Source organism: Spermophilus citellus (assembly GCF_964194105.1).
Source record: "Spermophilus citellus genome assembly, chromosome: 4".
Taxonomy (NCBI): domain Eukaryota; kingdom Metazoa; phylum Chordata; class Mammalia; order Rodentia; family Sciuridae; genus Spermophilus; species Spermophilus citellus.
Window position 1 is genome coordinate 12,918,383 of NC_138185.1, and position 14,732 is coordinate 12,933,114.

General features: G+C 59.4%; 1 protein-coding gene across 1 annotated transcript in view; it reads right to left on the minus strand.

Moving 5' to 3' along the window:
• BMP7 (bone morphogenetic protein 7) overlaps window positions 1–1,531 on the minus strand; it is a 71,365-nt gene extending 69,834 nt beyond the window's left edge. Inside the window, exon 1 of the mRNA XM_081288732.1 lies at window positions 499–1,531. Within this exon, the coding sequence (XP_081144858.1) occupies window positions 499–916 (418 nt within the window). The 5' untranslated portion in view covers window positions 917–1,531. The remainder of the gene's footprint in view (window positions 1–498) is intronic.
• Window positions 1,532–14,732: the final 13,201 nt, after the last annotated feature.

The window sequence follows — 14,732 nt, forward strand, 5'->3', positions numbered from 1 at the left end:
GGCTTGCCCGGCGGGGAGGGCAGTGCGACGCCCGCGATGCCCCGGCCAGGCAGGCCTCCGTGGGGTCGAGGAGGGGCCGGAAGGCAGCTTCGCCGAAAAGGGCCCTTTAAATCCAGGTAGCGCGGGCCGCGCGGGCCCGGGACAGCTCACATGACCCAGCCCGGCTCTTTGAACTGAGCCGCGGCGGGGCGGGCGGGCGCCTCCTGCCCAGGAGACGGGCCGACGGCATAATGCCGAGGAGACTTCGGACTGATCCCTTCCTCCTAGTAACCCCCACAGACCAAGTTGAGCCCGGCCCTCACTACCTGGGGTGGGGTAGGGGGGCGCTCAGCTTGGAGTCCACTGGGGCCCGGGGTGGGAGACCCTCGGTCAGGCACTGCGGTTTTGCAAACGGCCAGGAATGGAAAGATGGGCGGGCTGGAAGTAAGAAGAGGTCCCCTCCCTGTCCCAAAGCGTCCCTGACACAGATGCACACCCCTCCCTCCTGCCCTCACTCACCGAGGTTGACGAAGCTCATGACCATGTCGGCGTCGGTGAGGAAGTGGCTATCTTGCAGGCTGGCCAGAGGGGGGCCTTGGGTACTGAAGACGGCCTTGTACGGGTAGGAGAAGCCTTGGCCGTCGGGCCCGCCGCCCTCCTCCACCGCCATGGCATTGTACAGGTCCAGCATGAACATGGGCGCAGAGTTGTGCTTGCCCTGGAGGTGGGGGCGCGGGCGATGGGGCAAGCCCAAGATGGAGAGGATCTCACGCTGCATCTCCCGTCGCTCCTGGCTGCGAAGGCGCCGGTGGATGAAGCTTGAGTGCACCTCGTTGTCCAGGCTGAAGTCGGCCAGGGCGGAGCGCAGCAAGAACAGAGGCGCCCAGAGCGCCACTAAGCTGTGTGGCGCCGCAGCGCGCAGCGAGCGCACGTGCATCGCGCCGATTCTACGCGCGATCCGGGCTCGCGGCACCCCGGCCCGCGCCGCCCCAGGTGGCAGAGCGGGTAGGCGGCGGTCAGCGCCGCTCGGTCACTTGCTGCAGACGGGCCCCGCTGCGCCCGCGCCAGACATGGCCACTCCCCGGCCGGCTGAGCTCTGCCCGGACCCCCGCCCCTTGCTCGGCGCTGGTCCGGGGCCCCTCGCCCCGCACTTGCCGGGACGCACCGCAGGGCTTGGAAACCAGCTCCAGCTAGCGAGCGAGAGAGCGAGGAGGCGGGCGCGGGTGGGAGGAGCAGCCAGCAAACCTAAGAGTCCGGAGAGCGAGTGCCGGGGAGGCAGAGAGGCGGCGGCGATCGAGCGCTCCTTCCTCTGGCTCCTCTCCCGCCCTCGCCCTCGGGCGCGGGCGACCCACCCTCTTCCGACCTCTGGCGGGGAGAGCAAGAGCCCGGAGTCGCCCCTCCAGCCCTGCACGCGCTGGATCGCACGAGAGGCCGCGTCGGGAGCCCCGGAGTGGTAAGCGCTGGGGCCTGGAAGGAGGAGGTGGAGGAGGAGGACGGGCTTCCAGGGCCCCTCCCGCGCCGGCGGCCTCCCACCTGCCCTCGGCCCCGCCCTCCCCCAGTTGTGCCCAATGGGTTCATTCATTCCTTACAGTGCGCTGGATAAATATTTACCAAGCGCCCACCGGGTGCCCAGTACCGGAACGATAGCCGTGGGGATGCGGAGGGAAGAATCCGTGCCCGCCCTGCCTTCCTGGGACTCGCAGCTGGGACCAGGAAGGAGGTCTGAGCCGACCCACGGAGTAGGGCTGCGGTGGGGAAAGGAAAGCTGGGGGGAAGCGCGGGAATAGGAGCTGGCTGCTAGGGAGCGGCGACCCTTGGCGCCGACTCGTCACTGGGTTCTCCCATCACTCCCCCTACTCCCGCCACTCGACCCCTCCACAGCTCCCCCAGCATAACTTCGCGCTGGCCCTTCTCAGGGCCTGGAAGTCTCCCGGTCCCCTCCCCCGCTCAGGTGCCACTTCCTGCAGGAGACCTTTTCGGACCAGCAGAGCTCAGGTCGCTTCCTCCCCTCACCCCAAGTACACTTGTTTTATTTTCTGTGATTTCTCTCACTGTCTGGAATGACGTCGTCTTTGTCCTCCTGTCGCCCTCACTAGAAACCCAGGAGCTACCCAGGTGCCTTGAACCTGGGAGCCACTGTGGCCACACATTCCATATTCATTGAGTGCATAAGAGAAATCTTTGTCCCCCACGCCCTGCTGGGCTTTGAGACCATTCCACCCACCCCTCAGTCCGCCCCTGACCCTGCCTGAGCACAGCTTTTGCAGGTAGGGCCCCCTGGGGGCTGAGCCCAGAGACCTCCCTGACCTCCCTCCTCCCTCTAATCTTCTGTCCATCACAAAGGACAGTTGGCCTACCCCACCACGCAGACCCCCTCACAACTCAGAACTGAAGATCTGTGCTCTGGGGGACTTTGAGGGCATCACCTCTCCATGGAGCTTGTTTCCTGGTCTGTAAGACTGAACCTCACCCCAGGTTGGCCCTTGTGGCCCCCTCCCCAGAAGCTGGGCTTCCATGAAGAATCCTGGGGCAGGCTGGCACGATCAGAGAGGGACTGAGCTTGGGAAAAGGGCTTTTGTTGGGGGACACTCTGGCTAGGCCTTTCTTGGGGATTGGAGCAGGAGGGCTGGGGAAGACATCCTGGTCTTCTACAGTTTCCTTGAGCACAGGTCGCCTGCATGAGGCTCTGTGGGTCTCCCTTTGGGTTTTTCAGATAGCATGGCAGCCTGGGAGGCTTGAGGCCAGGTTAGGAGCAGCAACCTGAAGTCTGCAGGTGCCAGTCATTCCTACATCGGCCTCAGGCTGGGAGACTCCACGGATTCTGAGCTCCGGGCCAGTCAAGGCCCACAGAAAGGCCCGCTCCCACCCCAGGCTCCTGACTTCTCCCTCAGCACCGAGGCTAGGCGGGGTGGCCCAGGGCCTGCAACTTGTGCAGCTGCCCTGGTCTCCTGCTGCACAGTCACCACACCGCAGTTCTTAATAAACAATGAATCAAGGACCCCAGTTTCATTCTGCACTAGACCCCAGACATTATGTGGCCAGTCCCACTGCCAAGTCCAGTGCTGGGCAGGAGGACACAGTGGAGAGTGGGCCCGTGTGCGGCCTCCATGGAGAAACGAGTTCAGGCCCAGAAGACGGAGCAGGAGCCTTCAGCTCGGTTTGGGGACTGGGGCAGAGGTGTGCTTGTCCATCACCTTTCTCCAGAAAGGGTGCTGGAGCAGGCAGAGGAGGCACACCAGGTATGGCATTGTGCAGTGAGGAGATCTGACCCAGAGACTACTGGGGAGGGGCAGGAGTGTCACTGGTGTCCAGTGTCCATCAGAGAATGTGCAACTCAAAAGCCAGGGCACTTCAGCCTGTCTTAAGTGACAACAGGGAGGGGGAGGTGAACAGGGTGAGGTGATGGGGGTGGGCTGCCACTGACCTGCATCCCAGGCGGAGGATGTGGAGACAGAGAGCAAGCCTGCCGCCCAGCCCTGCCTGTGCCCAGTGTTGGCTTGCCAGACAAAGAGATCGCTTCCTTCCAGAGCCTTCTCTGCCTTTTAACCCACCCTCCAATTCTTGTGGGCATCTCACTGGCAAGTAAGGCTGATCCACTGCAGGGCAGCAACCCTGGGCGCTGCAATTTACATATGATTTACATATGCTTGCCAGTCTGTCCGGGGGGCCAGTCTTGTCCTCCCTGAGCGGCAGGGAAGGCCTTGCAGCGAGCTCTGGAGTTCTTTGTGCATCTCCCCTGCGCCTGGCACATGGCAGGTGCTCAATAACTACCTGTTGAGTGAATGGCAATCAGCACAGGCAAACCTAAAGAAGGGAGGGGCCTGGGGGTTGGCTGGGGCTGCCATGCAGGGTCCTGGCTAGGGAGACTCCCAGGCCCCTCACCCCCTCCTAGAAGCATCTTTTCTCTGGAGACATGAGAGAGCAGGAGCTCTCCATACCCAAGCTCTGGGGAGATAAGGTTCCCTCTGAACTCCCGCACCCCCTCCTTAACCTTATCTCCCTGTGATCACGCTGGGGGAGGGGCAGCTTCTTTCATTTTTCTGCTTCCTCCCCCAAAGAAGTCCCCAGAGCTGCGCCTGACGGTTGGGAATGCCTGTGAGCCAGTGCAGATGCCAACCTCAGGCCAGCACTGTGCTGCGGAGGGGCAGCTGGCACTGGTGTGGGAGCTAGGGCACCAGGAAAGGCTTCAAGATTGTTGGGGGAAAGCCTTGGGTGGGAGGGGGCAGCCTGGTGTCTTTCAGTTCTCCCATGGGACCTAAAGCACCTGGCTCCTCAGACTGCTGTAAGCTTTCAGAAACTAAGGGCACAAAGAACCCCCCTGGACAAATGCGTACCCCTTGGATAAGGAGGAACGCGTCCTAACGGGAAAGCCTCCTGAGTTTAACAGCCACAAAACTTCTCATGACAGTCTGCTTAGGGGCAGGCAGGAGCCAAGCAGAGAAAAGCCAAACTGTCCTGACTCAGAGGGGAGCCATGGTGCTCCACAAGGGCCCAGGGAGGTGGCACCAGAGATGAAAGGGCAATCGTGGCCTTCCCCTCCTCACTGTGGCCCCCAGCCCCCAGCTCAGGGCGGCCAGGGCCCAGGGACTCCCCCTGGGGCCTATCTTCTTTCCCCAGCAGCCGGCACACCCCCAATTGTGGCTCCCCAGGCCAGGGCACCCAGCTCTGGGCTCCAGGGCCGTAATCCGATCTGCCCCAGTCTGCTCCACACCTGGGCCTGCCTCTGCCAGGATCAAAGATGGCCTGGAGTGGGGAGGGGTGTTATTGTGTCTGGGGCCCCAGCCCAGGGCCCACACCCCGGGCTCGCTGGCCTCCCAGCGCTGGGCGAGGAGTTTTCATTTCATCCATCATCCGTCACATCTTGCAGAAGTGATTTTGACCAAGTCAGCATATGTCTCCAAGGCAATAAAAAGAAGAAAAGAATTCTGCTGACACACACCGTTCTGCGAGGTGGGAACCTCATCTTCCCCCTCAGAAGGCAGGACTCTTACTCCATCTACGGGGCAAGGAGAGGGGAGTTCAGCCAGGCCAGGGGCTCCGGGGGTGGGGGGGCACCCAGCACAGCCAAGGGGGCCTGGGAGTCTACTCCCTCTGCCCACCCCACCTGGCCAGGGCCAGATGACCTGGACCTCTGAGCCAGCTCCTGCACACACTTGGAAATCCTTGTGTTTTCGGAAATCCTGCAATCAGCCAGGAAATCCACCCTGCAAAGGAAATTGTTTTAGCACACCTGTCACAAAATTCTCCATCCCGTGCAAGGCCTTCCCTGCACCGCAGATGCAGATTCCTGGTGCCTGCGCCTTCTGGGGTGCTTTTTGCACAATTTTTAAAACAGTGAACTAAGAGACTTAACATCTTTCCTTGGCCTTATGCACTTGTGGCAGTGGCCAGTTCCAAATAGAAAACTCAGAAAGACAGGTGACAGACAGACAGATACATGCAGGAGTCCAGAGAAAGGCCATGTCACCATGGGTCTCCAGGGGATGGTGCACAGGGGAGCCGCGGTTTTGTTCATTACTGTCATGGCCGCTGTTCTTTCCTCTACTGGAGAAAGCCCAGTTTGGTTTGGAGCATTAACTGTCTTTGGAGCAGTTGAGGAAGGAGCCCTTCGCTCTGCTCCTTCCAAGAGAGGACCCAGAGCCCCTGGCCTGCGGGAATCATTTGCTCCTTGGCTCCTGCAGCAGCTCCTGTTGTGATTACAGGCCTCCGCCCACGTCTTCCTCTTCCCACAACAACCCCAGGATGAGCCAGGATCCCAACCCACATCCGTCTGCACAGCCCAGGTGCTCAGCGGGGCTTAGAGACCTGGGAGCCCCCAGGATCTGTTCAAATGGGAAGTCTGGGTGGGGCTGCCGCTCTGCACTAGCCACCCGTTCCCGGGGCTGCTGAAGCTGCTGTCTTCCCACTGTGTTGAGGAGCAAAGCTCTAGACCTCTGAAGTTACCACTAACAAACGGAGACTTCAAATTGAAAATTAAATATCTGCACCTCCACTTCTAGATTTTTTTTTTAAATCAAAGGATTGTCCCTCCCAAGTACCTTATAAGATATTCACTATTATTATCCACACTGGACAGGTGAGCAATCCCAGCTAAACACTGGAGGTCACCTGCCTGAAGTCACACTGATGCCCAGTGAAAACCCTCTGGTTCCAGGGCCTCCAAGACACAGGGTGTGTCTGGCACATCTCCCTGTGCTAGCAGAGGCCTGTCAGTGTTGGATGAATGCCCATCGTACCTCTGAGCCCCTCTCCCATCCCTCCTTTAGCGGAAGTCAGTCATGCACCTCCATGTCTACAGGCATCAGTCAGGTGGCCAACACAGAGACGCAGGGCCCACACTGGAAAGCCCTAGGAAGACACGCTTCCTCCTAATTCCACCGAAGGGCACCATGGGCACAGATGCAATGATAGGTGGCAAGGGGTACCAGCCTGGATGCAATGGGGGGGACCAGGAAACCTGGAGCCCTCTCCAATCTGGGCGGTGAGTGCAGGGGTGTGATTCCAGTGTTACCAGACGGTTCTGACTGCAAGAGCAGCTGGCCACCTGAGTTCCCGTGTGACACCTCTCAACATTTCTGTGTTAACATCGAACTCAATTTGTTTTTAACTATGATGTCAAAGAAGGCACTTCTACTGGTGTGGTTCTGCAAGTCCAGTGGGCCCCTGGCCTAAGGGGGGGCTCTGCTGGGCTTGAAAGATGGATCCAGACCCTGCCCCTGGCACCCGCCCACGCCCCTGGCCCGAGCTTGGCACTTTTCAAGGTAGCTGCGTGGGATTCCTTACTCAAGGGCACAGAGCGAGAGGCGGAACAGGCCCTGGTGACTGCTCCACGAGACCCCCTCCCTGCAGAGACATGGACACCTAGAATTCCTTGTGGAGGAGCAGGAGTGTTCTCGTCTCCCTCCTCCGTGACAGTGACATCCTTCCTTATGTTTGGGGATTTCCCGTCTTTGAAGCAGAACCTGCCCCCGAGGTAGGTAGGAGCTGAACAGGTGGGAGACAGCACAAGCTGTCCCAGCCAGCCCTGCCGCTGGGTGCTGGCCTGTGAGCAAGTCCCAGCCAATCAGAGGCGTCCTCCCGAGCTGCCGGTGCAAGCCGCGCAGTGACAGAGGCCATGCTCCGGGCCACAGAGGCCCCAGGCCTGCTTCCCTGGCCTTCCTGGGGTTCTGGGAGCCCCCCAAGATCCTTTGGTGAGCTCCTCTCTGGCCCAGTCAGCCTAAGATGGCTGTTGCCGCCTGCAGGAAGGGGCCCTGGGCACGGAGCTGCTGGGGTGGTGAAAGTCCTGTCAATCAAGTTGACCGATCTCCCTTTATAGCCGCTCAAACTTTTGATGGGGAAGGTTTTCACAGACACCAACACACACACAAAAACAGCAACCGAGCTTCTCTGGTTAAACAGAGCAGGGCTGGAGGCCAGGGTGGCCAGAGAAAGTGCCCCCAACATCTCTCTCCCAGTCCCTGTATTTCAGGTGGGACAACCCCAACCCCACCCCACCCCACTCCCAAATTCAAGAGTGGGCCCGTGGCCAGTTCCAGCCCGTGCATGTGATTGGCTCAGCACAGGTTTGATTCCATCCAGGCCAGCAAGACTCAACTTTAGAATTTTGCTGGGACTCCCGAGAAAGAGTCCTTCCCTCCCACAGGGGTTGCCAGGTCAGAGTGTGGAAGCAGTTCTCCTCCCTCCAGGGAGAGCCCACCTGGAAACAAGTGATGGGGACAGGGAAGCAAAAGAGGCAGCAGACCAACGGCATTGGTGAGCTCCTGGAGCCTGCTGTGCCTGAAGCCAACCCTACCTAGGACTTTTCAGTTCAAGCTGTCATGGGTACAACCAAAGTCCTGTGAATCTGTTGGTTCCGCTCTGTCATTTTAGGAGGGGTTTTCTTGGGAGGGTACCAGGGATTGGACCCAAAGGCACTCAACCATTGAGCCACGTCCCCAGCCCATTTTTTATTTTTTATCCTGCACCAGGATCTCACTAAATTGCTAAAACTGGCTTTGAACTTGAGGTCCTCCTGCCTCACCTCAGCCTCCCAAGGCGCTGGGGTGACAGGTGTGTACCACTGCACCAGGAAAATTCCTTCACCTTAAAGATGGAGAAGTTGAGACCTAGAGAGAACTTCCAGGACAGAACTGGGTCAGCAGCCGCCCCGGTCCTGGAAGCTGTGCCTCTTTCCCTCTCTGCTCTTTCCCCCCTTCTCTCACCTCCCTCGCTGGGCTTCAGCTCCTTGTTTTGTTTTTTTAATCATCCATTTCTGCCCTCTGTGGTTTGATCGCTCACGCCTCCCTTGGTCAACCCTCGCCCTACACAGGTCAGTCCTGACTCACGTGGAAAAGGTGATCCTTAGGGTCAGCTGATGTGGGCCCCTGGCACACTCACGCCGTCTCCTGAGAGCTGGGGACCTGCTGTGGGGCTGTGCGGTTTGCCTGTGATGCTCCGGCACCCCCAACCCCGCAGCCTGACGCTGCGTCTCCCCCTCCTCCGATACGGCAGGCACACAGGCCAGAGGCTGGGCCAAGACGCACAGCCCTGTGTACTCGGCCACGCCAGCACTCAAACCCAGGCCGCCGGGTTCTCAGGCTCCTGACCCTTCCTGTCCCCCTCACAGAGCCAGCCCAAAGATTTTATTTCCGTAGCTCATATAAAGACTGGCCTCTGAACTGGGTTGTCAGGTTTAGCAGATAAAAATGCAAGACACTCGGTTAAATTTGAATTTCAGATAAACAAAGAAAAACATTTTTAGTACAAGTAGGTCCCAAATTATTGTACCTGAAATTCAAATGTAACCAGGCATCTGATATTTCCCCCGGCCCTTCTATACCAGGGGCTCCTCTGGGTAAAGCCAGAAGCATCAGCTCTGTCCTCGTTGCAGCAAGATGCTCACCCAGGGCCTTTGCACATGCCATTCCAGCTGCCTGAAGCTCACCTCCAGCACCCACATCCCTCCTTCACCTCCTCTGGGTTTCTGCTCAGATGCCATTCAGCAGGGACACTTTCCCTTCCCACCTGCGGGAAACCACCCATGTTGTCTTTTTCTCCATACAGCCTACCCCCCACCCAAAATAGTAGTCACCTATCTGTTGGTCACCCCTCCCCCCCATGAATATAGGCGTGGATTTTTTCTCATTTGTGCACTACTGTGAGCACAACACAGAACAGCGCCTCACACGCAGTAGGGCCTCGACGGCTTGCAGGGGCAATTCATGAACTCGGAGAGCATGCGCTGCTATCGGGAACACTGCTCTTTCCTAGATTCTACCTTCAGAAAAGGTCTCCTTCGATGCCTCTTTGACAGACAAGGAAACTGAGGTTCAGAGTGGTTAGGCGGTCTGCATGGGGCTGCAGGACCAGGAAGCTGTGAGCCACACTGGAACCAGGTCAGCCTGACACAGTCCCGCCCAGTCCCTCACTGGGAAAATGGGCACAATGATGCGCCTTCCTGAGACGAGGTGGAGACAGTGTGGGCCTCGGGGCTGTGAGCAGTGGCCACACAGGTGACCTTGCCCCATTCCCAGGCAGAAATGATCAGCCAAGACGGTATCACTTCAGGGCCACCATCCCGAGCTGGCAGAGTGACCAATGTTATTGCTCAAAGCCAGACCAGTGATCAGAGTTATCAGACTCACTCTCTAGGGCTTTTGAGGTCGAACACTCTATGAAAATGAGGCTTTGTGAGTGGGACAAGTGGGGCCACAGCAGATGACAAGCAGGCTGGCATCATAAAGGAGCACGGGCCACCATGTCAGAAGGTATACTTCATGCACTTGACACCCTCTGATCATCACTGCCACTCTCTCATCTTTGAGAATGGTGACCTCCAGAGTTGTGCAGTGCACACCCTGGGTGCCTGTGCCCAGCTGCCCTGGAAGTTCATTCATTCATTGATTCATTCATGTGCACTTCTTATTTATACCACGAGACAGTCTCTTTTCAAGCCCTGAGGGAGCAGCTGTGGAAAGACATGCAAGGTTCCTTCTGTTTAGCTGAGGGAGACAGACAGGAAACAAACGAGGGACAGGAGCCACAGACAAAGAGCCAGGCAAGGGGCCAAGAGGGAAGGAGGCAGAGGCCTCTCTGAGAGTCAGGTCTGGGAACAAGGCTGCCAGGTGACCAAGAGTTGAGGCCCAGGCTGGAACAGAGGTCCAAAGGGAGCCCCCAGAACAATGGGCGCTTGGTCCAGAGACGCTTTCTGACGCGGGCTTCCCCTGGGGCCTGGTGGCTCCTAGAGCCAGGCCCCGCACGTCTAGGTGACACCACTGTGCCCCTTGTTCCTTGGGGGCAGTGAGGAGGCCCCAACCCTCGGCCCAGACTCCCCACCTGGAACAAGGTCCAGACACAGTGCTGCTGGGCCTCGCCCACCTCTGGTCTCCTCCTCCATCAGGCCTGCCCAGGCCCAGCTGCCCAGCGCGTCCCAGGGAGCCGGCTGCAGCGGCCAGGCCAGGAGCCCCTGCTGTCCCCAGACACAGGAGACTCACAGAGGAGGTGGTGGCCCCCACCTGGACATCCCGGGACTGCGGCTCAGGTCCGGGGTTTCCCAGTAGAAACCGCCCACCCCTCCCAGCTCCCCACCCCCGGCTCCCCACTCCCACTCGGGCGCGACCCCCGGCTCCCCACGTCCCCCACGTCTCTGGCCGTGTGCCCTGGCCTTGCTTTGATTCCCAGACGCCATGTGGTGGTGCTGGGGGGGGGGCAGGAACAGAGGGGAGCGCCACGGGCTTCAAAAGCTTCATTATAACCAGAAAATTCAATTTGCCGACGTTTGGTTCTTTCATTTCCACGTCTGAAGGAGAAGGGAAGAAACCAGTGGAGTGGCCCCCGGCCGGGGACGGGCCGAGGAGTCCAGGCCTTGGGAAGGCGCTGAGCAGCCGTCCCAGCAGATGAGCCGTCCGGGTTGAGAAGCCAGGCCCGTCTCCGGGCAGGTCTCCATAGGTGACACAGGGGGACAGGACTCAGCGGTGGCGCTGTGAGCGTGGCCAGCAAGCTCCTTCCTCTGACCCCAGCCCTGGACAGTGTGGGCAGGTGGGGACTCCACTGCCCTCTGGGCCTCCCCGGGGCCGCCCTCTTCCCCTGTCCACTCTCTCTCGCTCTGTCCCTTCTCTCAGGTCCTCAGAATGCCCGTACCTGTCCCGTGGGCTTCCTGCCCCACACTCAGGAAAGGCTCCCCCACCAGGACTTCTCGTCTTGTGTGGTGGGGAGCGGGGGGTGCCCCCAGCTGTCCTCTTCTGTCCCTGTCTGGGTGTGTGCATGTGGTGCTGGACACAGACCAGGGCTCTCCCCTGAGCCACACCCCAGTCTGCCAAGAGCAAGGGGCCGGGATGGACTGATGCCCACCAGAGTGGTGTCCCAGAGGGGAGTCCTGCTGGTCCCAGGGCCAGAGCGACCACTGTCTCCTTCCCTCTGCGCCTGTCTGCTGGCCTCCTTCTGTCCTGCCACAGACAGGCTGCCCAGCACTGCTGGCCCCGGCCACGGCTAGAGGTGGACAGTGCTGGCTCGTGACCCAGGAGGGGAAGAGCCGGGAGGGGACCCAGGCCTTAGCCCCTGGAGCAGGGCAGCGATGGAGGGGGCTCAGCCACCTGCTCACCCTGAGTCGGGGCGGGGTCAGTGCACAGGGTGGGACCCACCAGGTCATGCACGGGGCACTTGTCCCCAAGGACACAGGAAGCCCAGGGAGGGGCCAGAGGGAGAGAACAAAAGCAGGTTGGTGGGGGGGGGGGCTCTGTGTGGCCAGCACGGGGCTTGGCCTTGGGGATCGGCGCCCGCCATTGGCAGGACGCCCACCCCACAGTTCTGTCCCGCCCGGCTATCCCACTGGCCTGCAGGCTCCGGGACTTCCTGTGCCCAACATGGGACCCTGCAGGGTCAGTGTCCAGTGGACGCCTGCTGGCCCAGCCCCTGACGAGCCCCTGCCCACCACCCCGGCCCGCCCAGCTCCCCACTGCCCTGCGCCCCGCCCGCCCCCCCACCTCCTGGAAGGGGCTTCCGTGGGTGGGGGCCCACCTTGCTCTCCACAGGGCAGGCAGGCAGGGCCCGGTCAGCTGAAGTAGAGCAGACGGCACCGCGGGCTTACTCGGGCCAGTGGTGGGCGCCTCCCGCCTCTGTCCTACCTTTAAATCCTACTTCTGTGTCTTCTCGGGTTTATGTTTCCAGGGCTTTGCTCCATCCTCACACAGTAAGTATCCGTGAGCGTCGCTTTGGGCCAGGCGCAGAGGGGCTTGTCCAGGGGGAACAGCGTGGCCAGTCCTGAGGGCTGGTGGGAATTTTACCCTCACAGGGTGTCAGACCGGGGAGCCGGTGACACAGAGCAGAGACTCAGAAATGGACAAGGACATTCAGGAACAGCCCTGTGGAGAAGACGTATCTGAGCAGAGACCCCTGAAGGCAACAAGGAAGGAGGCCTTGCCTCACTGGGGAGACACATCCAGGTCAAGGGAGCCCCAGTGCAAAGGCCCTGTGGCAGGATTCCAGGTCCGTTTTGAAAGTAGGTCACCAACATCCTCAGATGGATTGGACGTGGGTGGAGGAAGACAGGGCCCCAGAGGCACTAAGGTGGGGGCCTGAGCAGCTGAGCAAAGGGCAGTCCAGTGTCTCCATCGCCCCACAGTGTGCCCCTGCAGCAGTTGGCTTTTCTTCTTTGGACTTGACACCTTAAGGTCACAAGTGGCTGCCATAGCTCCAGGTGTTAAGATGGAAGCCAGGTGGGTAGAGCCCCTCCTCTGCCTCTCTTTTCTGGGGAGGAGACCTTTCCCAGGTGCTCAGGGACCGCCCCTTGCCCTTCATTGGTCAGAGCAGGTCACATGGCCATCCCTGGCTGCAAGGGAGGCTGGGAGGGAAGGTCCTGTCTGGCTCTCCTGCTGTCCCGAGCCCTGACCCTACTGGCAGGAGAGAGAGGCCGCTGGGCACAAGGCTCCGCAGGTCGTGGTGGACGACTTCCAGGTGCCAGCCCCAGGGAGAGGCACAGCCATGTTCTGACCAGTGGGAACACTGTGCAGAGGGGCCGTCAGCGTGGCCCTCTGCACCTCCCTACCCACCCGACTGCTCACTGAATCGAAAAAAAGAAAAACACAGGTGTTCAATGAACTCCGTGCCCAAACACGTCACCTCACTGCCACCCCATCATTCAGGACGCCCCAGAGGGTGCGCGGTCTCCCCCTGACCAGCACTGCGCACCGAGTGCTTGTCCTGCGTTCACCGTGTGCAGAGCACTGAGCTCAGGATTTAAATCTGGAGAATGGTGTTTGGCTGTAACAGAAACCTGCCCGTCATGCCAACAGGCGGGTCTGATTGTTTATTTACTTTTTTCCATGCGGGGATTCTACAAGGAGGAAGACTAATGCAGTTTTTTTGGAAAGAGTTGCAGGTACCCTCCTCCTCTTAAGCTTACTGCTTGGCTGTTCCTAGCCTATGGTATGCAGTGTGGCTGCTCCAGCTCCAGGTATCACCTCACCCTTCCAGTAAGAATGAATGGCAAAAAGAAGAAGGATGAGAGGCAACTGCTGGCTGAATCTGTCCCATTGTTTGAAGAAAATAATGGCCTTTCTTGATATCATCACATCTTATCCTCACATCTCAGCCAGCACAGGATCACACAGGCCCGCCTAGCTGCAAGGAAGGCAGAAGGGTGAGTCTTTTTAATTGGCACGGTGCCAGTTGTGGTAGACAGGAAAGAGGAGAAAGGATGCCAGGTCAGCAACCAGCGGCTGCCTCTGCTCACCACGAGCATCCATCCGAGGCAGGGACCAGGTCCCTCACTGGACAAGGAGCCAGCAAATGGCCGAGGACCAGCTGCAGTTGCCTGGGTTCGTCTGAAAGGTTTCATTGGACAATCGTGGTCTTTGCTTTTTTGCTTCGTCTTCTCTGCGGCTGATTTTCTTTTCCTACAATGTCAGGTGAGAAGTCATGACCGGGACCTCGTAGTCCACAGAGCCAGAACAGATCTACAATCCCACCCTTTACAGGAAATGTTGTCCAGCCCTGCGCTGAACCCTGCCATCCACCTGTGGCCGGAACCCCCGGGGCCTGAACCAGAACCCGCCACTCCCGGGTGACCCCACGGTTTCCCAAACCTTCCTGCATCTTGGGCAGAATTCCTCCTCTTGCTCATCTCCTGCGTGTTGCCTCAGAGAATCCCTGAGATAACCCACAGGAAGTGTCACATCCCTGCTTCAGGATCATATCTAATCGCTAGAGGCACAGAAGACATTTCCTCAGCCACGTGCAGTGGGACCTGCAATCCCAGGGCTGGGGAGGCTGAGGCAGGAGGATGGGGAGTTCAAAGCCAGCCTCAGCAACTTAGTGAGGCCCTAAGCAACTTAACGAGACCCTGTTTCAAAATGAAAATAAAAACAGCTGGGGACGCGGCTCAGTGGATAAGTGCTCCTGGGTTCAATCCCCAGGACCAAAATGATAAAAAGATATTTCCTTCGTGGGCACTTCCAAATTCCTCAGGGGCAGCGGAGCTGGCTCTGCCCGGCTGGTGCCCGGATGGAAGTCTCGCGACTCCCGCCGGCATGGAGTTATCTTTGGGATTTTTACTCTGTATCAGGCAGGATGGCTCAGCACCCGGCGCTCTCTGGCTAGTTCTTGCGGGTCCTCCTCCGCCTTTGTGGCTTGTCCCTCTGACCCCTCTGAACTCACCCAGGAGCCTGAACGCAAGTGGCTCTGGACTGTACTAGGCCCTGCCCAGCCCGGGAAGCCAGCAGCTTCAGGATGACCATCTGGACATCTGAACAGAGAACTCAGAGGTCACTCAAGAGGAG